Source organism: Zosterops lateralis (assembly GCF_965231275.1).
Source record: "Zosterops lateralis genome assembly, chromosome: 5".
In the NCBI taxonomy this organism is placed as follows: domain Eukaryota; kingdom Metazoa; phylum Chordata; class Aves; order Passeriformes; family Zosteropidae; genus Zosterops; species Zosterops lateralis.
Genome location: NC_139766.1, coordinates 15,367,559 through 15,395,499, shown reverse-complemented (window position 1 = coordinate 15,395,499; position 27,941 = coordinate 15,367,559). Strand labels below are relative to the sequence as shown.

Below are 27,941 nucleotides of genomic sequence, written 5' to 3'. Positions count from 1 at the left end.
GGACATTCTTAAATTGTATGCACAAAGAGATTATTTATTTATTCTAGATTTGTGGATGACAATAGGTAGATTCAACAGAACATTTTGTGTCTTGAAAAGGCTTTGAGTCAAGATGATGAGAAGATGCTAGTTTATCAGAACCAATTTCATGATTTGTTTTTAAAGCCAACAGCAGAATACAGTAGATTTGTGTAACCTTCCTATTACCCACATCAGCATTACATTTTTCACAAAATGCTAAGCATTTGGGTGGGAGCAGCTGGGAATCTTGAAGGGGAAAAGGTCTTTGGGTACTGCCTCCAGTCTCTTTGAGGATCCTTATAGGTAGAATGAACTATATCAACACTGTCCTTAATCAAAGGAAATGCCACCTGAGAAACCACAGTTAGATATTGAGATGTGACTCAGGTGCTGGGAGGTCAGGAGGCTGTCCTGAGGAGTTGCTTCTCTGCCAATCGCCTGTGCTTGTTCAGACTTCTACTTTTCAGTGTGGAAAGTCATGCCCTCAGTTTCATGTAGTACCCACTGCTCCTAGTGCTGTATTCTCTGGGCATAGTGTAGGATTGAAATGCCCTTTGAAGCCAAGATCTTTCCCCATTAGGGATGCATAACAACATATGCTTCAGATCCTAAGAGTGTGTTACAGACATCGATTTTTTCTGACTTCTGTCACTAGTTGGTCTAAAGTGTATTGGAAAAAAAAAACCACAAGAAACAAAGCAAAAACCCTCTTAAACCTCACTGTGTTTTCTCTCTCTTCTCTTCTGGAGCTAAGTAACTTTGTCTTTCCACAGTGAGAGTTATTTTGCTCATATGTTCAGCATGTAATGTTCAGCATGTAATGTTCAGCATGTAATGTACAGCATGTAATGTACAGCATGCACTGCTGACTCGGGGTTGCATAAGGATTTGGCAGGTGTCCAGCGTGTTTCAGTTGTGTTTTGCTGGTGGCTGCCAGGAAGTGGCAATGCGATGTCACAGCGAGTACGTACATTTGGGGATTTTTAATGAAAAAAAGTTTTGCATAGCTCGATTTGTAGTTGTTTTTGATGTAAGTATTATGTATGAATATGTGTATCTCAGATTCCCATTTCTTGTAAAACCCATAAATTCCAGAGTCTTTGTAGCTAAGCTACTTCTGAATATTGCGGTAGCTTATTTTCTAAATTGAAGTCTACTTTTAGAATGCTTGGTCTTGTATACTGCTGTGGACTATGCTGCTTGAAGCTGTACATGGAATAAAGCATAGGAATGGAAAAGACCCTGGTTTTTTACGTTCACTGAAGGAAAATACAGTTTTAAAGTGCATTGTTGCCAATGGTGACTGTACACATGTAAAAATGGCACTATTCTATTATCTAGAATTTTGATCTGTCTTGATTTGTTGAGTTTTGCTCCATTGGAAACCTTCTCCAACAGCTAATGTAGTTGTATTCGCTGATAGAACTCAATATTCCTTGTGGATAATACATCCCTAAGGATGGGCTCAGGGGCTTTTTGGTATGGACAAAAATGTGTATTGGGAAAAGGCCTAAGCCTGTCAGTAATCTGCTGGTCTGGGGAGATTGCATTGACTTCTGCCAGGAAATCTTTCTACATTTCTTTACCTCAGTGTTTCACAAGATTTGGTTTATGTTGCTTAAATACAACTTTGATTTTACGGCTTCATTTTATGTTAAAAACTGAAGGTGTTTACCTTTTATAAGTAAGGGGAGCAATGAATCCCTTGGAGCTAACACCTATTCTAAGGATTTAACTTGAGTTTGACATGATTTTCATTCTTTTTTATGAACTTTTCTTTCTTCTAGCTTTCTAAGACCAACTTCTCCAATAACAATGATTTTCGGGCTCTGCTGCAATCTCTTTATGCCACATTCAAGGAATTTAAGATGCATGAGCAGATTGAAAATGAGTGTATCATTGGTTTGCTTCAGCAGCGCAGCCGGACGGTGTACAATGTGCACTCGGACAACAAACTCTCAGAGATGCTTAGCCTTTTTGAGAAAGGGTTAAAGAATGTAAAGGTAAGTAGACTGTGAGAGATTTGTGACCTGAGAAAAACATGCTGTTATTATATATTAGTTTGCTTAGACTCTTCTTCATATTCTCAATGAATAAACTGAGGAGGAAGAAGAAACTTCTGTTTTTTTTGATACTTTCTAGTCTGAAACACAAATTTTTTTGCCATTCACCACAATTAATAAATTTCTAGTAAAAATTGTTTTCAGAGATGTGTTTTGTGACAGACAATCTTCACTGTATAATTCAAGGTGTTTTGGAAAGGTAGCATGGTAGTTTCAAATATAAATTCAAATTCAAATTTATGTTTTGCTATCTGGTCAGAAGTTTCCAGCTATAGAAATGATGAGGTTTTAATAATCTGTTAGGCAACCTTGAGGATCTTCTTTTTGTGAAGCACGGCATTGTATCGTCACAAATGGAGATGATTCCGAGACTTACCAAAAAAAGCAGCATTGTTTTATTCTGTGACTCATGTACTCCTTCCAGTAATCTATAGCTCAGCAGGCCTGTTAATGATCCAGTCGTCAAAGAGCTCTAAATATTATTTCTCCTGCTGGCTTTTTTGACAGCAACTTATTTCTAAGTTCTTCTCCAGTAGCATTCTTCTTGAATTCTTCAGTGTCTTTCTTTTGCAGTACCCAACTCAACTCCCCCTTCCTGGCCCCTAAGAACTATAGTCTCCAGTAGTCATTTGACATCCCACATTACGTTTCTAGTATGTCTGGTCCAGATTTTCAGTAATAAAAATACTAAATATGCAGTTGATTGACTCCATTTTACCATCTAAGGCTTGTTTTGACCTGGGAACCTTATTTAATTTTTTCTTTATATAACTTCTTCCCTATGCATAATAAACTTTAAGTTATGTCTTGTGTCCATTAACAAATCAGGAAATGAAGGAAAGAAGGAAATTTAACACTTGGCTTTGTGTTACACCTTCTTTGATAGAATGCTAGTGTTATTCTGTTACTTGATTTCTTAAGTGTGCAAAACCAGATTTCTTTAGCTCTCTTTAGATACATTAACTTTAGTTAATGTTTAACTATTTTTAGGGAGCGATTAGTTTAATTTAAACTGATAGCTTAAGCTTGTCTCTATAATAGTCAAGGTTTCTTGATGTTGTAGAAGCTTAGAAAGAAAAACAAGATTTACAGTAAGAGTTAGGAGGGAACTCGGTATGTTGCAATTACTGGGCAGATTTCAGAATCAGCTTCCTTTTAGTGACTCAGAGAATAAACTAACAAATCGATACATGAGGTTGGACTAACTTGAATGTTTAAAAGTCAGTTACATTAATTTCCAAAGTAAAAATCTTTACAGCATGTCTGACTGTAAATTCTGATCATAATTTGGAAGTTAGAATTTTAAAATAACTAAGGTAAAGTGTATTCAGTTAAAAGACGAAGTAGAACTGTTGTATCCTAGAGCACTTTATATACAAACCATGCGAATACTTCAATTAGTCTGCTGCTATGAACTTCGTATGAGATTGTAGATTGGCAGATTCCACTCTTTGCTCCAAAGTAAAAATGGGATTAGACAAATTAATTCATATTTGCTAAGAAAATAAATTGGACTCAGGCAGGAAGGGAATTCTTTGCCCTGCCTGTTACCAGGCCAGTGCAGAGTGACAGTGTCATTAAACAAACATGTTCTTACCATGAAATAGAGCAAACCTTCTGCATGCATGGGAAGGGCATAATGGGCTTTCCTTTGAACCACTGCTTTACTGGACAGTTCAATCCTTGGGTGACTGGATGAGATGGGGTAACCATTAAGTCTTTGCTTTCTTCTCAGAATGAATATGAGCAGCTTAACTATGCGAAACAGCTGAAGGAGAGATTGGAAGCCTTTACCAGGGATTTCCTTCCTCATATGAAAGAGGAAGAGGAGGTAGGTAAAGATTTTCTTCAAATGTGATGGAGATCTTTCTTGGGGTTCAGAATAACTGAGTAGGGACAAATGGCTTAGAGGTTCATTGTTTTTTCAGTTCTCTCCTTTTATTGTTATGCTGGTTCGCATTCAGGACTGTAGTGTCATTGTTCAGTTCTCTGACTGGAAAGTGACATGTTCTGAAACAGGGTATATAGGGCGTTTATGATGAAATTCTAATTCTTGAAAAAATTGATAACAAAAGTCCACTGGGACCAGGATTTGTTTGCAGCAAGTAGTTAAAATGGATATGTAGCAAAACTTAAATGAGAAAAAAGAGGTCCTGTAAACCAGTGCTTCATGACTCAAACTGACACTCCCAAACAGCTTCTGACCTATATTTAAAACATAGACTAGTACTGCCAGTCTGATGATTTATGGGTATCCAAAAACTGGGAAACATCTTCTGAAGTCTACCCATGGGAAGCCTTTTCTCATGTTTTTCTTCCTTACTACGTTCCCTTCCATGTGAGTACCTTGATAAATTATATAGGTTAAACACTTTAATCCCATCCCTATTCTGGTGGGGAAAACAATTAAAAAACAGCTTGCCTGATACCGTGCAGTGTTCTGTTAGAAAGCAGGGGGTTAGAATTTAAAACTTCCATGGTCCTGTCCTTAGGTTCACTTAATGTATGATGTGTTTTACTTTGAGAGAATTTGAAATGGGAAATTCTGTGTCGATAGGTCTGTGTAGCATTATTGACTATTTCTGTTAGCATCAGATTTTTTTTGTTCCCTTTTTCCTTTGTGTTAGGTTTTTCAGCCAATGTTGATGGAATACTTTACTTACGAAGAACTGAAAGACATTAAGAAGAAAGTAATTGCACAGCACTGCTCACAGAAAGAGGCTGCAGAATTCAGAGGTTTCTGTAAGTGGAATCAAGCAGAAGAGCTTCAGAAGGTCTTTAAGTATTCTGTGGATGAGAAGGCAGATCAAGGTGAATTATCTAATTAAAGTAACTTTCAATCTGCAGTTTTTTTATCTAAAAAGCCATTAGTGATGTACCTGAAGTTATGTACAGGGAGACAGAGTAGTTTCTATAAAATGGGTATATCTGCAAGCCAGTTTTGAAAATTCAGAAACTTTGTTTGATATGGGCATCTTGGCAGGTTGTAATGTAGATAGTACTTCACTGTTTACCTGTTCTCAACATTCTTCTCACTTCCCTTCCATGTTAATATTTGATACAATAAACAGAAGGAAAATGTAATTACCTTCTAATTTCATGCTTCCATTGAAATTATATTTTCTATTTGCAGACTCTGCATTTCATTCTTGATTTTCACGACAGCTTTGTAAGCTTTTCGGGTTGGTGTTTTAATAACACAGAATAGTTATCCAACTGACAGTATTTCAAATTAAAAACATGCACCTTCCCAGCTCCACTACCTAACTTTCCTGGGCTGCTCAGGAATGAGAAAGGACCTGTGAGTGTGGAGTAATGCAAGGGAATGAATCTGTGCAGCATGCGAGTAGGTCAGATGAAATACGTGTTCTGAAAGTGGATATTTACTTTGCATTTATCTCTAGCTACCTTTTCTGGTGAAAGTTAGGATAAATGGATAACTACTAAAGTAGACTTCAGGCTTGTTTTATGACTGCTGAATCAGCTTAAGTTGTCAGTCTTTATAGTTTTCACTCTTAACAAAAAGGAATTGATGCCCCAGGGAAGGGGAGTTAATGTACCAAAAGTGTAATGCTGGTGTGAGTCTGATACGTAGAGCAAACTCTCATGGGCTGAGTTTGTGATGTTGATAAGATGTGCTGCTCTCATTAGAAAAACTTGATGAATAACTCTGTAATCACAATTTTTTGATGAAACTTGACTTCTCTGAACTACTCAACTGGTCGTTTTCTGCCCTCCAGGTGAAGCCTTCAGAAAAGATCATGGTCCGTTCTGTGAAATACTGTTGAGTCTTTACAGATGAATGTGACAGATGTAGCTTTGTGGCATGACTTGCTGTTAAATCTAGCTGGAATAGCAGTTTTGGGACAGTAGTAATTCCAGATTTGTTGTACTTTAGACATTGGGAGAGGAGAATATGTGTCTTCCATTTTTTAGAAAGGGAAGAAAGTAACATAGCTTGCAGTCCTGTGCAGGCTTAACTGCATTTTCCTTCAAAATTCTCTCTATTTCATGTGGCAACATGATAGTTGTACAAATAAATACATTGATTCAAGTGAAACTGTATTTAATTATATATTTTTAAGTAGCAATAGCTTATCAGGTGGTAAAGTTTACATTATGCTCACTTTTGAAGCTCCTTTGCAAAAAAAGAAAACCTGATGCTTCTCTCTCTGCAAAAGTTCTAGGCACTTAAGAAGTGAACCCCCATTATTAGTAAAGCCTGCTGTTTCAAAGGACTCCTGAAAACTCCTTCAGAAATCTTTTTTTTTTTTTTTTTGAGGAAACGGTTCTGAAAAAAACAATTAAAAATGTCTTAAAACAGCCAAAGACCTCACTAACCAAAGCTCTGAATTTGTTATTTTATATGGTTTGCAGCTCTCTTTGCAGTATGGGTATCAGGGAGAGCTGTTGGAAATAGTTCCTACTGCTGTCCATTGAAGTATTAATTACACTGGTCAAATTTTAGTCTCTCATCTAGTATTTAGTACTACTTTACAGCCTAAATGGCTCATCATCATTCAGAAGTTAAAATTGTCAATGCTGGCAGCTAAGGCTAGAAATAAAATTCAAGACAGGTGCAAAGAGTTGAGCATGAACTTTTCTGTGTCCAGTCAAGAGGCTGAGCGCTTCCAGCAAGAGTGGTCCCAGCTGGTAGGTTCTGCGTGCTAGTACTGTTTCCTGGGAATGTGGCAGACCAGGTACAGATACCATCTGCAACAGAAGGCATTTTTCTTAAAGCATTTCATTTATAGCAGGTACGGCTTTCATCTTTCTGTGGTTGAGTAGCATTAATTCACTTTTTTTTTTTTTTTTTTTTAATGAATGAACCAGATGAGAAAATGGCAAACAGAAAACTGAGCTGGTTTGTTGTTGTTGTTCAAGGTGTTGTTACAGTGAAAGCTTTTTAAAGCCAAACCAATACCTATCTTTAACAGTTGCTAAAATTTTTTCAGACACATTTTTTTCATTGTTCTAGTCAAAATGTGAGTTCCACTACTGTTATTACAGCTGTGAGGCTGTGCTTCACTTAACGCACACTTTCTGTATTTCAGAAACTGAAGTAACAGAGCACACTACAAATATTACTGATCTCCCTCCTGAAGTAATGGTGACCATTTTCAGTTACCTTAACCCACAAGAGTTATGTCAGTGTAGTCAAGTAAGCACTGAATGGTCACAGTTGGCTAAAACTGGATCTCTGTGGAAACATCTTTACCCTGTTCGTTGGGCCAGAGGTAAGTTACATTTAGCTCCTTTGAAAGCACATCATTTGTTCAGAATTTTTGAGCCTGTAAAAAAGAGTGTTTTAGTATAGGCTGAGCCTGACAGCTGAGCCATGGGAGGTGTATCTTTCTGACAACAATCGGCTCCTGAAACTTGATTCAGTGTTAAAAATCCCCAAAACATATTTCCATCTTGTAGAATTAAGAAACTAGAAATTGTCTCTCTTAAAACTCTTCATTGCATTTTGTATCCAGTTTATCTAGTTTTACTGAGGTAATAAACCCCTTTTTTTGCTTGTATGAATCCGAATAATGTGTTCACTAAAACAACATCTGAATTAGCTAATAATCTAAGGAGTTTTGAATTATAAATGCTGCTGTTACACTTCAAGTGTAACAGCACTTGAACAGTAACAGTACACTGTTACTGTTACAAGTTCAAAATAAGTGGAGTTGTAATGTTTCCTCACAATCTAGTCAAGCTTCAAAGAAAACTGAATGAATGTTTAGTTTTAGTATTGATTTTTTAGGTATATTACTTCAGTAACTTCTACTGCAGTAAATGTTTTTTAAAACTTTTTTTTCCTCAAACTCTTCTGTTAATTAGAATTTCCTATTGAGAAGCGTGACCGTTGCAAAAGTACCTGTTCAAATAGACAAAATACTCTATATTCCAGTGAGGCCAGTTACAAGACATCAGAGTGTATTTGTAGCTTTATGTCCATAGTTACATGAGTATTAAAAACACTGGAGTAGGGAACTGCAGGCTTCACAGTGCTGCTGCATCAGTGTAGTTCAGTAAAAGGAGAAACTCTATGCTGTAGTCTTTTGTATGCCTTTAAGATTTTAAGAGAGAAAGCTGTGTTTATATAACTTGGCCTTAGAGATACATAAAAACTAAAAACTTCTTTCTGTCTTCTACAAATTTGTACAAGGCAGAGAGGAATTAAATAACTTTTTGGTCTAATTTTTTTTTTGTTGTTGTTGTTGTTTGGGTAAATCTTCCTGAAAATGATAGTTTGTTTCCTGAGCTTCCAAAGACTGATTAGAGAGGCTCCAAAGTTCAAATTCTTAAATTTGCATTTGCAGCATAATTGTCTTGATAATTCAGTGCTGCACAGACACACAAAATAAAAAGCTAATTGGCGACTGCTTAAAATGACTGCATCCAAACCTGGTTTGGCACAACAGGAAGCTGGTCTCATGACGTACTGTTTATACTACTGCAGTTGTTTGTGCAGATGTGCTCTAAACTGGGTGGAAGCTTCTCAGATGGGATTTACTGCCACAGGGGGAGGAAAAGAATTGTAGTTTTATGTAAGCTTAGTTAAAAATTTAACTTTTTTTCCCCTCCTAGTACACAGAAGGCTTCTGAGGCTTCTTATGTAATATGAAGGTGGCTTAAAGATGATGAGAAATGTTACCAAAACTTCATGGTTGACAATCAATTAGGATTTCTTTCTCATTGTGTTATTCATAGAAGTCTTGTTCTTCTAGATACTATTCAATAGGAGTTGCTCTTGCTTTAGGAAGAGTAAGGTTCCCCCCCCCTCCCCCCGTGAGACAGTTAAATAAGGTGATTTCTTTCTCACTTTCTCAGCGTGTCTACATTGAGGGAGGCAGCAGAGCTGCTTATCCTGAGCCCAGCACTGCTGTATATCCAAACTAGAAGTAAATCATTGCCTGTGCGGTAACTCCAAGGGGGAAGGGGCACTCCACCACCTAAAACAGCAGAGCTGTTGCTGATCTTCATGTTCTTCCAGCTGTTCTAAAAAATGATCATGTATTGATTTCTGTCATATGTATATTACAAGTGTTATGTAGCTGTTTTAAGTAGGATACTTTTGGAATTTGATTTTTGTGATCTTGGACTTGTCATGTGCGGGGACTAAAACCACACTGGTTAACTGTATATTTGTGATATTCCAGAGGAAAAGAGGGATGTCTTCAACCAAATATTATACTAAAAGCTGATGAATAATTTCTTAACCAGAAGGCACTTGAGCACCTAGACAATCCAAATATTTCATGATTGTTGCTGTTATTTTTGTGATCATATTGGTCCCTACTAAGCAAATAAGGACAGCAGGCATGTCTCATACAGGCATAATAGGCTGTGAGTTCTGGAATGGTACTGAAACTGTTCCAAGAATCTTTTAAAGCTTAAGGATAAAGACCAAACAAAGAATTATTTTAAGGTTTAGTCCAGATGAATTCAAAATTGATTTATGTCTCTTAAGTCACAGTATACTGAAATGCTGTCAGTGGTGATTTTTGCTGCAGTGAGAAGTTTTTATTAACTTTTTTTCCTTCTTCTTTTTGGGGTTGGTGGTGAGTAGGCGATTGGTATAGTGGTCCTCCAGCAGATACTGAGACTGAACCTGATGAGGAATGGGTGAAAAATAGAAAAGATGAAAGTCGTGCTTTCCAGGAATGGGATGAAGATGCTGACATAGATGAATCTGGTAGGTTAAATTGATTTTGGTGAAGTGTTTTGTTTTTCCTGAAGATGACATAGCTATAAGAAACAAGCTGAGTGGAAAAAAGGGGAGCTGGAGGTTGATAGGAGAGAAGCAGGCATCTGATTTTAATGACCAGAATTAATTTCTCTAGGGAAGAGCAAACATGACAGCAGGTAGAAGAGTTATAGGGGTGTGTCTGGAGGTAAAGGCTAGGTTTCATCTCTTCAGAAAGTTTGGATGAATCATCTTGCATCCTGATGCATTCTAGGCTTGATTTAAAATTTGTCTTAAGTTATTAAATCACAGTTATATATATATAGATATATGTAAGAGAAGTGCCCTGTGAGATAGTATTTTGATATCTAAAGCAAACTGGTGGAAAAGGTTGCCCCGAGCAGTGCATAATCTGTAGTAAATATTTCTCCCAAGTTCTTTAATGATTTTAAGTCTTTCTCTCTGGGTTTATTTTGCAGAAGAAGCAGCTGAAGATTCACTTGCCATTAATATAGCACAAATGGAGAAACGTTTACTTCATGGCCTAATTCATCATGTCCTCCCACTTGTGGGCCCCTCAGTGAAGACACTGGTATTGGCCTACAGTTCTGCAGTGTCCAGCAAAATGGTGTGTAATTTGAAATTTCCGTTTAATAATTGTGGCAATGCAGTCTTTAATTAATAATGACGTGCTTGGGGAGTGTAAGTGGGTTGCAGTCCAAAAGAATGCTAATTTGTAGGTTGTCTGTAGATGCTGTATGCAGCTTTAGTGGCTTGTAAATACTGATTATTTTTCTTTCTTTTTTTCAGGTTAGGCAGATCTTAGAGCTTTGCCCCAACTTGGAATATTTGGATCTCACTCAAACCGATATTTCAGACTCTGTATTTGAAAGGTTAGATAATTGTTGTTTTCTTTAAAGAAAAAAACATAATCTAGCTTTTAGGGGGTGGGGAGGGGAACATTCAAATATTTCTTATTCCATTGCAAAGAAAGAAAGAGAAATCAAATTCGTAACTCCCATGTGACTTATGACTAAGAACTAAGCCAGAATAACAAATCACTGAAATACCAAGTGAAAAATGTAAGTTTTGTAGTGGCCATTTAAAATTCTCTGTCTTCATTGTTGGATGCTTTTTTACTTATCAATGTGTAGCTATCCATAACAATACTTGTGTTTTTGCTCTAGTATTAACAACTTGTCCATAAATTTTTGTAGAGTTGCTCAGTTAAGGAAGCTCTCTTGGTCTAGTACAGCTTCTAGGGCGTGGAATACTGCTATTTCAGACAAATGGTAGGCAAAACTCAAAGGCTTAGGTGTATTGTCTGTGTATTCCTGAGTTTTACTCAGGCCTGCAGAAATGTCATGGATGTCAGTGGGATGGTGATGTGTGGATGCAGAAGCTGCACCAGTGGATCTTACCGTGATATTGAAACTCAGCAGATATTTCACTGTTCTGCAGTTACATCATCTAGTGCTTTCAGGTAGTGTGAACACCACAGAAAATTTGACCAGCATGGATGCTGGTAGCAACACCCTGTATTAGCTTGTATAAGAAGTTTCATTTGAAATAAAAGCTTTATAGAATTTCTAGGACTCAGAAGTCAATCTTTGTGAGCTTTTGTCAATATCTAGTAAAATTTACCTTATTTGCCACTCCTCATATGTCTGTATTTACAACACTCCAATTTGTAAGTCAGAAAATGAGTTTGGCTTGCTCTAAATATAAATAATCACTTATAGAAAGTAAATGATAGTAACAGTAACTATGAATAGGTGAAGGTCAGTTAAATCACTTATGTACTTTTATAGCTAATAATGTAAAAAATATTACTGTAGATAAAATTTTTATTCCACTTGAAAAAGGTAAGACTAAGAGAGTAAGCTTTTGTTAGAACGAAAAAGTCTGATTTCTGGTTAATGATGGAATAATTAGAAACACAGGATCTGTTTCAGGAATCCATCTAGTATTTCTGGAAGAAATGGGAAAGGACAGGAGGACATATGATCTAAGTACACTGACATTTCAGTAGGTGTAAACTGCCAGACTTGAGAAGCTTAAAATCCTAGAAATTACAAGTGTTACAATACTTTGAACTGAATATGGAATCTCAGATGTATTTTTTGGGGGGGTGGGTGTGGGTGAAATTTGATAGTTCAGTATTTCAAGCCTTTTGAGAGGTAACTTTGATGTTTAGTAACTCAGATGTCTCTTGGTAGCTTTTGCTGGGTTTTGCACTTGTTTTTTGAAATTATGTGTGTATTTGGTGCTTGCAGTTTGATCTATTCAAACATTTGCTCCGTATATAACAAATTTGGACTTCTTTTAAGTCTCAGTATATAGAGAAATATAAGCTGTTACTGATTCATGAATGGTTTCATGTTTCTTTAGACATAATTTTTCTAGGTGTATGTAGAAAATATAATCTGTCTGGGGTAGCTTCTTGGAATATTATGTGAATTAATTAATACAAGTATTTTACTTGTGAAATATTTTTTCATATATTTAGTCTTAACAGCTATTTCTGAGCAAAAGCTAAAAAACTTAACTACCAACAAATCAAACCACTTTTTTTTTCTCCCCGATTTCAGTTGGTGTTCAGTTGGATATTGTCAAAATCTACGCCACCTTGATCTGTCTGGATGTGAAAAAATTACAGATGTGGCTATAGAGAGGATTTCCAGAGCACTGGGTATCATATCAGCTCATCATACCAGAGGTATTCTGAAAAGCTGCAGAAACAGGAACTCTAAGACTTCATGGAAAAACAGAGAGATTACTCTGCAGACCAACCAGAAGTATAATGGTTTGCATGAAATCAGCAATGAAAATCTTATTCAGGGAGGAAATGGTGAACAGCACTGGACTAAACCTGATGGCTCAGAAAACTTCAATTCTGCTTTTGTGTGGATGCTAGATGCAGATGATTTAGCTGACATTGAAGATGCTGCAGAGTGGAGACACAGAAATGTTGAAGGATTTTGTCTGATGGAACCAACATCCCATATTAATTGTTCTGCATTATGCTACAGTAGAGACATTTATGGGTTAAGGACTAGAGGGTGGCAGCAGCACTGTGCTTCTACTGACTTGATTTACTGCGGTCACTCGTTTTGTTGTGCTGGGACAGCACTAAGAACTATTCGAGCACTTCCAGAGTCCTCTGCACTGTGTAAAAAACCAATAAGGACTAAGCAGTCAGAGAAAAAAGACTCTGCATACTCTGGGAGTGAAAAAACAGATGAAGAGACTGCACGAGTTCTTCAGTTTCTCAGTCTGTCTGGCTGTTACCAGATAACAGACCGTGCTCTCAGGTGAGGAGACATCTTCAATCTCTTTTGCTGCAGGATATTTTTTCTGATTTTATTTGTTGGGCCATTCCAGGATGAATCTGCCTTATTTCAGTAGAAACATTTTTATTGAAGAAACTGGTAAGTTTTAAGTAGTCTTTGCTCCTTAAATAGGTGAAGTACTAGACCTGAAAACTTTTTCCAGCTTTTCTTTCAGAGATAACAGTAAAATCTTTAGTATCTGTCTCCTGAAGTAAAGTATTTTTGTGAATTTGTTGTTCTAGGCAGTATTAATGCCTTTAAATTTGATCTTTAGTGATTTCTTGTTAAGAAATTGTGTTAATTCACAGATTTTTTTTTCATTATGCCTGCCAGTATGCTTGAAACTTTGTAAAATTGGAGTAACATCTTGATTAACCTGTCTGGATAGCGACATAATTTATGGACAGGCTGAATCTGAGAAAATTGGTCTGAGGCCAGTTGTCTGCTCAATGAGATGAAGTGCCAAGTCCTGCCCTTTGTGTCACAACAACCCCAGGCAGTGCTACAGGCTGGGGACAGAGTGGCTGGAAAGGAGCCCGGTGGAAAGGGCCCTGGGGGTGCTGTTTGACAGTGACTGAACATGAGCCAGCTGTGCCCAGGTGGCTCCTGGTCGGTGCCAGCAATAGTGTGCCCAGGACCAGGGCAGTGACCGTCCCTTTTTTCTTGGGACTGGTGAGGCCAGACCTCAAATCCTGTGCTTACTTTTGAGCCCCTCAATGCAAGAAAGGTTGGACTGGACTAAACCCAGAGGAGGGCCGTGGAGCTGGGGAAGGGTCTGGAACACTGATCTGGTAAGGAGTGGCTGGGGTGGCTCAGCCTGGAGAAAATGACGCTCGGGGGTGTCTTCCTGCTCTTCACAACCACCTGAAAGGAAGCTGGAGCCAGGTGGGGGTCAGTCTCTTCTCTCAAGTAACGAGAGAAAATGGCCTCAAGTGGCCCAGGGGATGCTTAGATTGGCCATTAGGAAAAATTTCTTCACTGAAAGGGTTTTCAAGCATTGGAAGAAGCTGCCATGGGAAGTGGCATAGCTGGAGGTATTCAAAGTGTGTGACACTTGTTGATGTTAGTGGTGGGTTTGGCAGTGCTGGGTTAACAGTTGGATGTGATTATCTCAAGAGTCTTTTCCAACCCAGATGATTCTATGATAATTCTGTATGTGCATAATATGTTCAATATGACCTCATATAACACTTAAAGGAGGAGAAAAAGATGTTTGACTTGAACATTGAGATGTCTTCATCAGTTACTGAATTTTCTGTTTGGAGCTGATACTTTGTGCTGTCAGAAAAATGTAGTTACTCCTTCATACTGAAGATGAGATGAGGCTGAGGTACTTGCAGCCTCCTGCTCAGGTGTGCTGCAGCACTTAGGGCTGATTAAAGCTTCTCAGAGTGGGAAGACTTCATGCATACCTGTGCTGTTTGCTGTAGTAATTGGAAAAATAGTGTGAGGTGCTGCTGGCATCGATTTGTCTCTCCTGAGATTTTATCCCCATTTGATGTTCTAGAGTACCAGCTATTCAGATATCTCCTGTGGTTCTTCTGGCACTTTCACTCACCAGTGTTACCCTTCCTCATGGTATGCTTCAGATATTTGGGCTTTGTGTTGGAGCTTGTTTCTCTTTAAGTTGCAGTGGACTTGTCCTGACAGATTTTGTTACATGCTGATTAGGTTGTACTCTGTATTTTACGTGTTACTGGTCTGGTTTTTCATGACTCAGTAATGTGGGAGCAAAGGGAGATTTGGTCACCGAGTCATGGCAAGGGTTTAATTGCATTGCTGGTTTCCCATTGGTGCTTTTTGGGTACAGATATTTAGGAGCTGAACAAGTGCTTCTTGTAGTCCCGAGAATACTTGGAGTCCCTGGGGAAAGAGTGAAATCCCCTAATACAAAAATGTGCAAGTCCATTTATTTTCTGTAAGTTGTTACCTGATGGGTGGTTTTGTGGTCAGCAGTTCTACTGTTGCCTGCTGACAGGAGAAGCTTGTACAGTGATGCTCTGAAGGCATCTTCAGTTTTATGTCCTGGCTTGAATCTGTAGTTTGGTGATTCAAGCCTGCTGGGTTTTTTTTCAGGTGAGTGAGCTTGTTTCTGCTTGATCTTGGGCTGACTGCTCTGTGAGCTTGCACAGAGGAGAGCAGGGTCACATGGAGTAATTGCTCAGGTGTGGTGCATCTATGTGCCTGTTGCATCAGCAGCCTCTGAGCTGGCACTCAGAGCTTCTCTGGCACTCAGAGGAAGGCTAGAGAATTACATTTGAACAATAAGATGGTGTGTTGGCAGAGAGAAGCTCTGCAGTCAGTCCTAGGAAGACACAAATTTGGATTCCAAAGTAAGTTTAACCAAAAAAAGGGTCAAACTTTGGGAAGCATAGTGCACCAGATTTGGGAATGTCATGTTTTAGTGTGAGATGATTAATATACATCACCGTGGAAGAGCTGACAAAATCATTGGTATTTTTAAGAAGAATGGCTTTGTAGTTCTTTGAAATAGTTGATCATCTCTAGTATCATCCATGAAAAAAGTGGTTTCCCACTTAAATCTGTCTATAGGAATTGTTGGCTTATGTAGAAATCCGTTCATTTTTCAGGTCTGTTGGGTGGCTGCAGGGGTGACCTCCCTTTTAAAAGAGACTGTAGAAGTGTCAGGTTTCAAACTCTGTGGTTCATGAGAGGTGTGTCTGTTGTCAGAGGGGCAGTAGGTCTGTGGTGGGTGGTGTCGTGGGGCACTGGTCAGTGCTGGCTGTGCGGGCCCCTAACGCGTCTCTTCTGTGTCCGCAGGGCACTGACTCTGGGAGGAGGACTGCCGCATCTGGAGCACCTGAACCTCTCGGGCTGTCTCACTGTAACTGGTGCAGGCCTGCAGGAGTTAGTCTCTGCATGCCCCTCTCTGAAAGATGAACACTTTTACTACTGTGACAACATTAACGGTAATGTTTTTCTATGAAGATGTGACGCTTTTCTGGGGAGTGATGCTCGGTGTAGGGACTTTTTAAAAGGAAAAGAACCACCAAAACCTCACCTTTTTTTAATGTCTGTGTAGCACTGAGTTTCACAGATTAATTACAAATATTATGACTGTTAAATCAGTTTAACCTCACATTTGGGGTTTTTTTTGTTGTGACACTAGTACAGTTATGTACTACTTCAGGAAGCATTTTTAGTGCCGGTATCTCTTAACTTGGTTTAACATAACTAATGGGGTAGAAAGTAAGTCTCCATATAGCTGATATTACACACTTGCTCTGTCCATATCTCCACTCTAAACCATGCAGTTGTATGTTTTCTGTAGGGTCATAACCTCAGACAGAGGCTTCATTAGGTTGGTACCAAAGCAGGGATTTTTAGGAAACCAATGACTTGTGTTTTGCCATGCAAACCTCCCATATTGCACTACTTTTGGTATAGGGTATTTTTGATTCTACCCTCATAGGTCCTTACAGAAAATGTAATTCAGTTTTTTTTCTGATTTTACTTGAGTCAGTAACTTAGGGATGGATCCAAGCTGGAGAAGGATCTGTATAAACGCATAACATCTGTTCATGGTGCAAGTCTTTTCAGTGTTCACTACACTGGAATTCAGTCTATTAAGTCCAGTAAGCATTCCTAGCATTAGAGGTGAGAACCATGGTGTGACTGGTATTCTCTGTGTGAATTTAAAACAGGTAAGTGCAACAGAAAGCAAGGGAAAAAGAAGATAATAACCAAGTTCACAGGCCTGTACAAGCTAATCGTGTGTAAACCAGAATTGTATTACGTGGTAGAGCATAGTTCATAGTTCAGAGTGGTTCATAGTTCCAGCTCAATAATTTGCATCTGTATGGAGATGCAGCCCCAGCCTGGGTACCTGGTGCCAGAGCTTTGGTACTGCAAGTAAATCTGTACTGATATTTGGGTATTCAAGCCATTGAAATCGATACAAGATGATGCACTTGGATTGGATTGTAATACTAAAAATGAAAGTATTAAATCTTATTTTGTTTCCCTAATATTTGCACTTAGGTACTTTTTGACGCTGCTTTTCTTCTTTTGAGACACTTGCATTTTGTTACTTCCTTGCATCCCATCTAGAACTACAGCATTTAAAAATATATTTTCTGTTGTCTTTCATTTCCACCTGAAAATTTTAAGGTTCTTTTTTAAAAATCCTTCATTGACTCTCTTTCCTTCGTTAGGTTGAGTTTAAAGATGTCTTCAAAGACCAGTTAGAAGCCTTATCCTTTTATGTCTGATGCTTGCTACTTTTCCTCTGTTTATACTTCTGTCAGTAATACGAGACATAATTTGTCCTCAGACATTTCTGCTTTTCATCTTGTCCCTATAAAATTCACCATAGTGTATTAGTTTACAGTGCCCAAATCTGTGTGTGAGTCCACCACTTTAAAGCTTGTCTGTTTCATAGTATCCTCAAGAAATTATTTAAATTTAAACAGAATATTTTTTAATTATTCTGTAAAGTTGTCTGATCCTCTTTGTGTTTATTTCCTTCCTTTTACTGCCTGCTGGAATCTGTGAGCCTATAAGCTCTGCTTGGTTCTCTAAAGCATCAACAATTCAAAAAAAAAACCAACCGTTTCTCCTGTAGAGAGAAATGCACAGGACAGTGAGGCTGTAAGGGTCTGACTTCTTACATCTGTTGAGAAATAATGTCATCTCAGAAGTTTATGGCTTTATGGAAAGTAGCCTTTATAGCTGAATCCTCTGCAGTTTTTCTGGGTTTCGTTTATTGTATTTTCAATCGGACTTCATTGTGATGAGGGCTGTTCAGTGTGAAACAGATGACTTACTCTGTTCTGTGGACAGCAGGATTCCTGCAACAGCTGTTTCTGTATCATTTGGCGTTTCTAAAATAACTAGGGAAAACAATAGCTGTTTCATTTAAATTAATCCATATCTGAAACTGTTAGTTTATTTGCACATTTACAGATTGGATTACTAACTGCTGCACAAAGTTTACTGATCTGTAAGCATGTACGGAATAATTTCATAACTTTTTTGCCCACCAGCTTATCAGTGATTGTTTTCAGGGAAGGAGGTGGTGTATTCTGGGATCAGAGGTTGGAAAACCTGTCGGTCTTGCAGAAAAAAATGGAGCCAACAGCATGAAATTTAGCCATCTATGTATAATAAAGATACAACTTTGTCATCGGCTGATGAATAAGGGCTGTACTTTTACCTGCAGCTTATTTTCAGATTTTATTTTTCCTATAAACACAAAGCCTGATGGGACCCCTTACACACAAGCCAGCTTCATTGGAATTTCTTTATGGAGGGCTTAATGGACATGTTTGGTAGGCACACTGGTTGCAATTTTTGTATTTTTAGTAGGTGCTGTTCTACCTTTTTAGTAGAGCAAGACTAGAAAGTTAGAGCAGCTATGGTGAGGTAGTTGGGTTTGAGTCTGACTGCTGTTGCACACCAGTTACATGGTACAGTTTTTATGACCAGAAACCATGAATTTGCATTCACTTCCAGATCTGTTTTGTGTTTTTTACTGTTAGTTTCACTTCAGTTTTTGATTTGCATACTAATGTTTAGGATCTCTTACTTTTTCACAGTGCTGGAGATTTGGAGTTAGATAACCCTCAGCTGCAGCTGAAAACAAATCTGTCAGTGTACATCTCTTCTAATGGCTGACTTCATTTGTCTAAAACAAATTTGGTTGTGGATCACACTGAACTTGGCCAGAAGAGTTTAATGTTTGAGCTACATCTTGCCACTGAGTTCTTATTTTCCTAAGGCTGTTTTGTCCAGCTGTGTCCATTCTGACTCATTTCTCCGTTTCAAAGCCTGGAGTGCTTTCTGCTTTGGCATTAGAAAAATGGGGCTCCCTAATTTCTGCAGCAGTAGCTCTTTGCAGCATTTAAGTATGATACAGTTTTTAGAATTTATTTTAATTATGTAGTCCTCAGGTTCTTTAATTGAAGAAATAGAGCATTAATGAAATAAAGTTTGATTCTAATGATTCATTCTTCCAGCATTTTAAGTGTCCCTGGACATAGTTGATCTGTCTCTCAGGAGTCAAGCCAAGACTTTGCAAGTTCTTTTAAGGCGTATGAACTACTGTGTGCAGATTTATGTGGGAACACAGTGTTCTAAGAGTTAGGTCTCTGTCTAAACTCCACAGATTACCAATGTACTCACAAATCTCTGAAAGGATGTTATGTGGTGGTGGCAGCCAGTTGCCCTGGCAGGAGTGGTTCTTCTACCATGGTCGTGGTCTGTGTTGTCGCGTATGCTTGGTGGAATGCCAAACTTCATTCTAGGGAATTCTGACTAATTTTTTTCTACTAGTACATGTAAAAAATGGAGTAATCAAATAGCTCTGCTCCTCTCCTGCATTACCAAACGTGTTCATATGTTCACCACAAGTAAACAGACCTCACCTCTATTCTGAGTCCCCTAAGCATCTGAGTAATCAGATGTCCATGTAAAGAGCATTACAGTAATCCAGTTTAGAAGTAACTAAACCAGTAACGTAGACTGTGGCAGGTTAGATGAGAATCTGATTAACTTTGCTTTCCCAGGTGAACCCAAAACATTTAATTTAGCACTTCACTGCTAGCACTTTACTAAGCCTTCAAACTCAGAGGAACCCTTGTGAAATACACTTCTCCTTATGATCCACTGCATCTGCTGTTCTTCCCCACACTTCTATCACATGTTGTTTTAAAAGACTACATTTTGGGCTCCTTGTTAAGTCCAGCAGTGATGGTATCTGGATCGTCCCTGTCAAGATGTTTTATTACGTGAATCAGAACCTGACACTGCAGACAGCCAGTGGTTGCTTGCTATACCTGCCCATCAAAACTGTCAAAGTTCATTCAAAATCATCAGCTGGTCCTCAAAGCGTGCAGAGTGTGAAATTGCTGTATGGAACAGTGTCCTCCTGGATACACAGTGCATTGCTAACTGGGCTGTGCTGAAAGCAGTGCTGGGCAAATGAAGATGGGGGATAGTGGAACAGGTTGCCTGGAAGGGTGCTGCAAGACTCATCCCTGGACACATTTGGGGTCAGGCTGAAAGGGGTTTCTGAGCAACCTTATCTAAATAAGGATGTGCCTGATTATTGCAATGGGGTTGGAACTAGATGACTTTTAAAGGTCCCTTCCAACCCAAAATATTCTATGGAAGTGATTCATCTCCACTGTTAGGTTGAAGTTACCATCACACTGGACAATATGAAAGGAATATATGCAGTTACCCTATTGCTTAACCTAATGCATCATTGAGGTGAGAGCAATTGGAGACTTTATATAAAGAGTCCAGAGGAAACAGAAGACAGTGTTCTTTTGGTAAGATTAAAGAGGCCATTTGGATTTAAACAGAGAGAATTCTAAAACAAATTCTAGTCCAAATGAGGTCAGTAGCAAAGACTGGGGAAGTCAGAGGTTATGAAGCCAAAGAGATGTAGCCAAAGGTCAGTGGTAGTAAATAAAGCCAGGGGAACAAGCCCAGTGTCTGTGGCTATTAAAAGTAAAGGCATTTGAATTTTATTGTCTGCATCAAATGTAAAAAAGAACGAACTAAGGAGCACTAGGGATTTTATAGAGGAGGTAAATTACTTGTGATGGAGGAGATCAACTGACATGTCAAACCATAAATAACTCAAACCCAGATAGCCTTAATGTTAAAACAACCATTAAGGATACTGCCTTGTTATAATAAGAGCATAAAATACCCTCCAAATTATGGGAATTTCCCATATATGCTAAGAAAGAGTATGGGGAAGCCAGATTTCAGAAGATGTGGTTGAATCCTGAATGTTTAATTTTATCAGAATTGTTTATTACAGGCTATAAAGGAAAGTTAGTGATGGTATGAGGATTAGACATGGGACAAGAAATGCAGTGTGGGAAGATGGGTGAAATTTCACTGTGATGTGCTTAATGTCATTTGTAAGTCAGTGCCTAATAAATTGGGAAACGAACATATAAACTTTTCAGATGGTCCAATTTACTTAGAAATATCCAAGATTTTCAGATCTTAAGCTGCTGTAAGAGTGATTTAAAGCTAGCTAGCTAAAGGATAGGAAGAAAGGGAAGGGCTTAATGGTCACTGTTCAGGAGAGGAATCTGGGAGGTGACAACTTTCTCCCTGTTCCCCTCCCAAGAGTTACGTGCTGAGATCAGTCTTACTCAGCATTTCCCTTGTGTTGTGACATAAGAAATGCACACAGTAATTTCCATGCTTTTGAGTGGTGCTGTGTGGTCTTCAAGTAATGATACTGATGCTGATGATTTCCAGAACATGTAAGAAGCTTCACTATAGCTGTATGTGTGGTTGAAGGTCTGGGTGGCTGGGAATAATCAAACTGTGATTGCATGAAACTGAATTCAGAGCTGGCAGTTGCAGTGTGGAGATAATGATTTCAGAGAGCTGTTGGTGCTAATTCTGAGATCTTTCCTATTTGCAGCAGCAGCCAAAAAAGCCACCAATGTTACCATCGTCAGGGTGGTGAGAACAAGATAGAGGGTGCTGTGCTTGGTCCTGGAAGCCTTGGGGCACTCACATGTGGAGCACTGCATGCGGGTTTGGTCTCCTCATCCCGAGGAGAGTATACACTGGAGTTACAGAAGATACAGAAGAGGCCTTCTAAAATGTTAGGGAACTGAACACTCAAAAGGCTGGATGTTTCAGTCTGGGAATGAGATAGCTGAAAAGGGGGCAATGACTGTTTACAGAACTGGAAAACCAGTAGATGAGGTGAACATGCAATGGTAATTCTCCAAATTTTGCAGTATTGGAGTTCAGGGGCACTGGGTGAATCTGGTAGGCAATTAAAGCAGATGCGCAGTGTAGTGAACTTCTGGAACTTGGTCCTGTGGGGAATTGTGGAAGAAGGTTTAAAAAGAGGCTAAAAACCTGCATGCACAACTGAACCATAAACAAATATTGAAGGAAATGGATTTCAGTGTCCCTGATGCAACAGTTAGGGTGCTGGAAAACCACAAAAGATGTGCATGATAGGCTTATATCATGTCCATAGACACCACTCGCTGTTGCCAGTGGTGAAGGTAGTGTTAGATGGAGCATTGGTCAGACCTAGAAGTTTGTATGTTCCAGTTAGAAGCATGAGGAATAGCAAAATGAGCAAGAAAAGGATGGAAACCAGTATTGAATCATACTGAGAATTCCCTTCTTTGGGATGTGGTTCTATACGTTTTGTCATGAAGCATTTTGCTAGAAATGTGACAGTTTCTTCAGAATCAGTGCTGTGCTGTGTAGCTGTGGCAATGCTGGGGAAGGTCAGCTACGACTTGGAAAATGCTGCTGCACAGAACGTGCTCTGCCAAACCTGCTGTTGAGAAGCACCGAGTCTCCTTTCTAAGGAACTTATGAAGAAGTTTTCAAACTCTAGCTCGTAAGTGACGTGGAGGATCAAAACTTAGTTCAGGTGAATAAAAAGATTTAAAAAGGAAAATGACCAATGAAAAGTTCACTGTCCTGTAACTGTAGTCTTGCATGGTAGTTTCAGGTTTGTTTTATTCAGTCTCATGTATCTTATTTACGGTATAGAGTATTGCTTATTGGTGTGTGGCATGAAGTAGGAAGCTGGTTTTAAGACCCCAGATTCTTGGAAATTAATTATGACTTCACTGTTGAAGGAGGTAAAAAAAGTCAGATATGGCATGGTGCCCTGGTTCATTGAAAGATTTTAGAATTTCTAAATATATTAAAAACATCTGAAATATCTATTGATCAGTTTCTCATACAAATGGGGAAAATTTCTGTTGTCCCGGTTAGGTCTTTACCAGCTTGTTTGAGTTGGCTTTGCAACCCACTTCCAGTTTTTATTGGGTGCCAGGGTTCAGCCAGCCTGAGTGTCAATGAGTCTCAAAGCAGGCATACGCAGGAAATAAAATCCTTTTTTAATAAGTATGGTAATTTCTTATCTCATGGTCACTTTAACATTTTGAATGAAAGGGGTAAGTGAAGGTAAGTGGAGGTGGGTAGTTACAGTGTTGGTTTGTACTGTCTGTGCTTGCAACTTGTTCTTTCTTTCTGAATGGCTCATTTTTATGAGCCTTATGGCTTCTGATGACTGCAGTGATGCTAAGGTGATTCTCTCTTTAGTTTTTGAATTTCCAGTCAAAAGTATGTGAGAGTCTGGCCAATCATTAAGTGTTCATGGAGGAAAAAAACCTTTCAGGCTAAAAAACTGTTCCATTACCGCAGACATAGTTTTGGAGGCTATGGTTTCTTTGGTAATGCCATGATGCCATCTGAATTTGAAAAACAAGAATTAAAAATGCATTGTCAAAAACACTCAGTTCTGAAGCTGTGGCAGCTTCTGTAAAGTTGCTTATTTAGTGTTGCTCATGGTACTCCTGTGTAATTTTGGATGTGTTTTCTTCATGGGACTAAGCTATGGAAAAACTTTTTGGGAAAAATACCTATTCCAAGTGAGGCTTTCACACCGTGATAGTATTGGCAGCGTTTCGGACTTCACGGTGCTGAATGAAGTGTAGTGCACTGTGAAAAATGAGACGTTTTCTGAATCACCAGTTTATGAGAATGATGAATCTAAATAAGTGGCCTTTCCTTCTTTTCACGTTTCTGTTGTTTTTGTGCAGGTCCTCATGCTGAAACCGCCAGTGGATGCCAGAATTTGCAGTGTGGTTTTCGGGCCTGCTGCCGCTCTGGCGAATGACCGCTGACTTCTGATCTTTCGGTCTACTTCATTTAGCTGAGCAGGCTTCCTCTCATGCACTTTACTTACAGTTCGCATCTTGTGTTAACAATCCTTGGAGTGAGACTTGTTATACTAGCCTGACCCTGCCCACAACTTCAGAATCTTAATTATGAGTGTACTGTACAGTGTTGTAACAATCTCACAACCTCATTTGGCTTAAAGGGTGTTGGGTTTTATTTTACATAATTTGGGGAAGATGGGAAAATCTTCAGGTTTTTTTAATGCCACTTTATTCCAATTCTGGCACTTAAATATACTATACTGAATTATTTTGTGTTAGGTGACTTTCTGTTTATAATTTTGAATCCGTAAGTACAATATAAACCTCTGCAGAAAATTTGAATTTTATTGTTTGCATTTGGGTAACAATTATACATCTTTAGGAGCCTGGTTTCTTCCCCTTTCCTCTCATCCTGAAGTTGTTCTTTATATTGCAGAATTAGGGAAATTGCCACCTTCCTTTTGCATTTGGTTTTGTATTTGGGCTTGAAAGACATACTCAAATAAAACATTCCCATCAATAAAAAAACGTGTGCAGCAGTTGAGTATCTATGCTTTTAAAGTATAAAGTGCCATGCCAGAAGGCTGCAGAGGTTGGGCAGGTGGGTAGATGTCATCATGGTTGCAGAGCTGTGAACTGTGCAGTATGTATGGGGGTTTTGGTTTGGTTTTATGGTTTCCATGACTGTGCTAAGTTGCATTTTTGAAACAGCTTCCAAGGAAGTCAGTTTTCATTTATCTGAACTCTGAAAGACAGCAGTACATTTTCCCCCTTGCTTTGATAGTTAGAAAAATTCCTCTCTGTACAGCAGAGACTGGCAGGGAGCAGAAAATCTGTTGCGATGAGTGAAATCTGTGCTAGGAAGACATAAGTAGTGCCATGAGTGTGTGTGTGTGTGTTGGTGTGGGGGAGAGCCCACTCTGTGAGGGATGAGTACTGTAGTCCATGGCAAGTTGTGAAATTCAATGGCCAGCTGCTCATGGTTGGCACAGTTGCAGGCTGTTTTATCTACAGCAGAGGAGAGGTGGGTGTCTGCCTTTGTAGAAGGCAGGTTGCTGTTTTTCTTCTATCCTGCCTAATTTTTAGGACTGACAATACAAGCTAGTAATTGTTACCTGTTTTCCTAATTTGATAAATTCTCTTGAGTAGTACTTATTTAGAAAGCAGTCATGGTGCCATAGTAGCGTTCAAGATTCTTGGTGTCTGGGGAGTTGGGGACAGGCAGAGCTGGAGGTTATGAGAAACTGCAAGTTCTGCCACCATCTTGGTCATGCTAAGCTGGAGAATAAGGTAAGAAAAAAAACTAGTGAGTGTAGACACAGCTGAGGACCCAGTGAGCTGCAGATACACTGTGGAATAAACTTGGGGAGATGTCATCAGTGTTCAGCAAAGCTTCGTATGATGACAATGTACATTCTAGTGGGGCCTGTAGAAGGAAGGGCCCCTGACTCTCAGTCCATGAATGCTGAGAGCTGGCAGACACTATAGACACTATACAGACACTCATGATCATCTTTGAAAGGTCATGGAGATCAGGAGAGATGGCTGAGGACTGCAAGAAAGCAAATATCACCCTGGTCTTCAGAGGAGGACCCAAGGAACTACTGGGCCTGTCAGCATCACTTCTATCCCTGGAAAGGTAATGGAGTATCTCCCTCTGGAGGCCATCTCTATTCACAGGGATGTAAGAAAGGAAGGTGATCAGGAATGGTCAGCATGGATTCACTGTTTGACCAACCCACTTTCCCTCCATGATGAAATGACCTGGCCAGATGAAGGGAGAGCAGTGGACTGTCAACCCCGACTTCAGCAAGGCTTTCAACACTATCCCACAACATCTTCATAGGCAAACTCAAGGAAGTTGGATTGCATGAATGGACAGTGAGGTGATTTGGGACCTGGCTGAACATCAGATCTAAGAGAGTTGTAATCAGTGGCAGAGGGTCTAGTTGGAGGCCTGCCACTGGTGGTGTCCCCCAAGGTTCAATACTGGGCTCACTATATTTAACTTTTCATCAGTGACTTGGATGAATGTCCAGATCCCTCCTCAGCAAGTTCACTGACAACACAAAGCTGGGAGGAGCTTTGGGCTGATCTCCCTGAGTGCTGTGCAGCCTTTCAGAAGGACGTGGACAGGTTGGAGAGACAGGCAGAAAGGAAACATCTGAAATTCAATGAAGGCAAGTTCAGCATCCTAATGAACGCTTTTACTTGAAGAGTTTGATTAGCAAGATAACAGCAGGAAAAGGAAATGTATTTATATCAGTTTTAATAGCACAACTACTTACATACTAGTAAGTGAATTTGGTTTTTAGTTAACTATTCTTTTGATAATCTTTTACTTGCACACAAGGATTTCATACTCCTAAATAATTTAATGAAATTCTTGTATAAAAGAAATTAGCTTCTCCTTCAGGTTTCATATAAATATTTATTAAATCCTTAATCTGTGACTTCTTAAGAAAATCTCTTACACCTTTAAATGGTGTTGGCATTATACAGGCATAAAATACAGAGTACAATATGAAGCAGCCTCTTAAAAATTGAAGTATAGTCTTCACTGGTGGCTCTTATGTATATAAAATTTATTCACAGCTAAAAATTTAGGAACTGATGTACAGGATTTTTTTCTTTTTTAGTTACAAGTGTCTCTTGAAGAGGAAGAACCTCTGCAGATAAACTGACTAGCTACAGGGATACCAAGGAAGCATTTTACTCTGCACTGTCACTTATATGTGGGCATGTGTAATGCTTTAAGAGTGTGAGGTCCTACAAGGAGCTACAAAAGACTTTATAAAGATCACCTATTAGTACTGCAAATTTACACTGTCAGTCTCTTCCTTAGTGGTAATTAGTGGTTTTAGGGCAAAAAAATTACTAAAAATCATGTTCTCATTTGATTTTTAAAATACTTGGAATAGTTCAGCAGTGAGAGAAATCATATATTTACACTTATATAAGCAAATTTCTTGCAGTATTGTGACTGGTCCATACTACCTATTTCGCACAAGTGAAGCAACATAAATCCATATAGAGAGAACATTTTGGGGATAAGCATGAACATACACAGCCAGAGCAAATTCAACATTGGAAACATCAATGGTGTGAACTCCAGTGCTGTGTACAGCTTCTATTAAAGGTCTCACTTCAGAATATGGCATATGAATAGGAAATCCAGAGACCTGGAAGAAAGAGAAGAAAACATGCTAGAAGAAAAGATGAAGGCACCTGAATAAATACATAGTTTAAAAAAAAAATTACATGCTGAGTAAAACAAATTATCTTCCCTATTGCCACCCTGAGGTGATGCAACAGAAGAACCTATGTTTGTATTTTGATAACACCTGCCTTTTTCTCACATACTCCAGGCAAGCTTCTCACAATTTTCCTCTTTAATTGGCTTTAAGTTCAAAGTGAAGTTCTTTAGAATCCACTAGAATAAAGTTATATTAATGAATACATATAGCAGAGCTACATTGCTTTTTTGCCTTGTGGCTGGTTTTAAATCACACTGTTCTCCTGGGTTGGGATTTGAGCAAATTTCTCCCGTTCAACAAGAACTGAAACCTAAACTCATTTTGGAGCTGCCAGTACTGTCACAGATGTTCTGTGTGGAAAGCAGAAGGCCCTTCCGACAGCCTGGAGGAAGAATGCACAGACACACTAGTGACTGCAGTGAACACATCAATCAATTTTCTTCTGTCTTTAGAAAGTGAGGCAAAGACTAGAAAACTGAAGAAAAGCATGTTATGTGGGCTCCTGTACCTGTAAGAAGACTGTGTGTGGCACTACTCAGCACCACCAGCAGGTTCCTACTGACCCTAAGAGCTGGTGCTGGGAGACTGCACTCGTGTTTATGTGCTGGCAGTAGTGGCTGTTCTGCAGCTATTAACTTTATATTCTTATGTTCAGAAACTTTGTATCTTCAACATTACAAATGAAATAAACCAGATCATCACTCCTTCACTCTATAGATATTATAATGGTTTATCTTTGGTATAAAATCTCTTGTGAATTTTGATAGTAGAAGAAATAACTATAACCATAACTATAACCATAATATAACCATACTCTACTACCATAGAGTGGCAATACTAAAACCGAGGGATTTAACTTTTTGCTTCTATGCACAAGCCATTTATATATG

General features: G+C 38.9%; 2 protein-coding genes across 2 annotated transcripts in view; one reads left to right on the top strand and one right to left on the bottom strand.

Annotated features, from left to right (window-relative positions):
- The window catches only part of FBXL5 (F-box and leucine rich repeat protein 5), a 34,554-nt gene extending 10,074 nt beyond the window's left edge, over positions 1-24,480 (top strand). The window contains exons 2-11 of the mRNA XM_083861637.1: positions 1,809-2,024; positions 3,820-3,915; positions 4,712-4,895; positions 7,139-7,321; positions 9,649-9,774; positions 10,245-10,393; positions 10,576-10,658; positions 12,357-13,079; positions 15,879-16,027; positions 23,675-24,480. Of these exons, the coding sequence (XP_083717763.1) occupies positions 1,809-2,024; positions 3,820-3,915; positions 4,712-4,895; positions 7,139-7,321; positions 9,649-9,774; positions 10,245-10,393; positions 10,576-10,658; positions 12,357-13,079; positions 15,879-16,027; positions 23,675-23,751 (1,986 nt within the window). The 3' untranslated portion in view covers positions 23,752-24,480. The remainder of the gene's footprint in view (positions 1-1,808; positions 2,025-3,819; positions 3,916-4,711; positions 4,896-7,138; positions 7,322-9,648; positions 9,775-10,244; positions 10,394-10,575; positions 10,659-12,356; positions 13,080-15,878; positions 16,028-23,674) is intronic.
- A 1,671-nt stretch (positions 24,481-26,151) lies between these two features.
- Positions 26,152-27,941, bottom strand: part of CC2D2A (coiled-coil and C2 domain containing 2A) — a 52,307-nt gene continuing 50,517 nt past the window's right edge. The window contains exon 34 of the mRNA XM_083861725.1: positions 26,152-26,976. Coding sequence (XP_083717851.1) covers positions 26,788-26,976 — 189 coding nt within the window. The 3' untranslated portion in view covers positions 26,152-26,787. The remainder of the gene's footprint in view (positions 26,977-27,941) is intronic.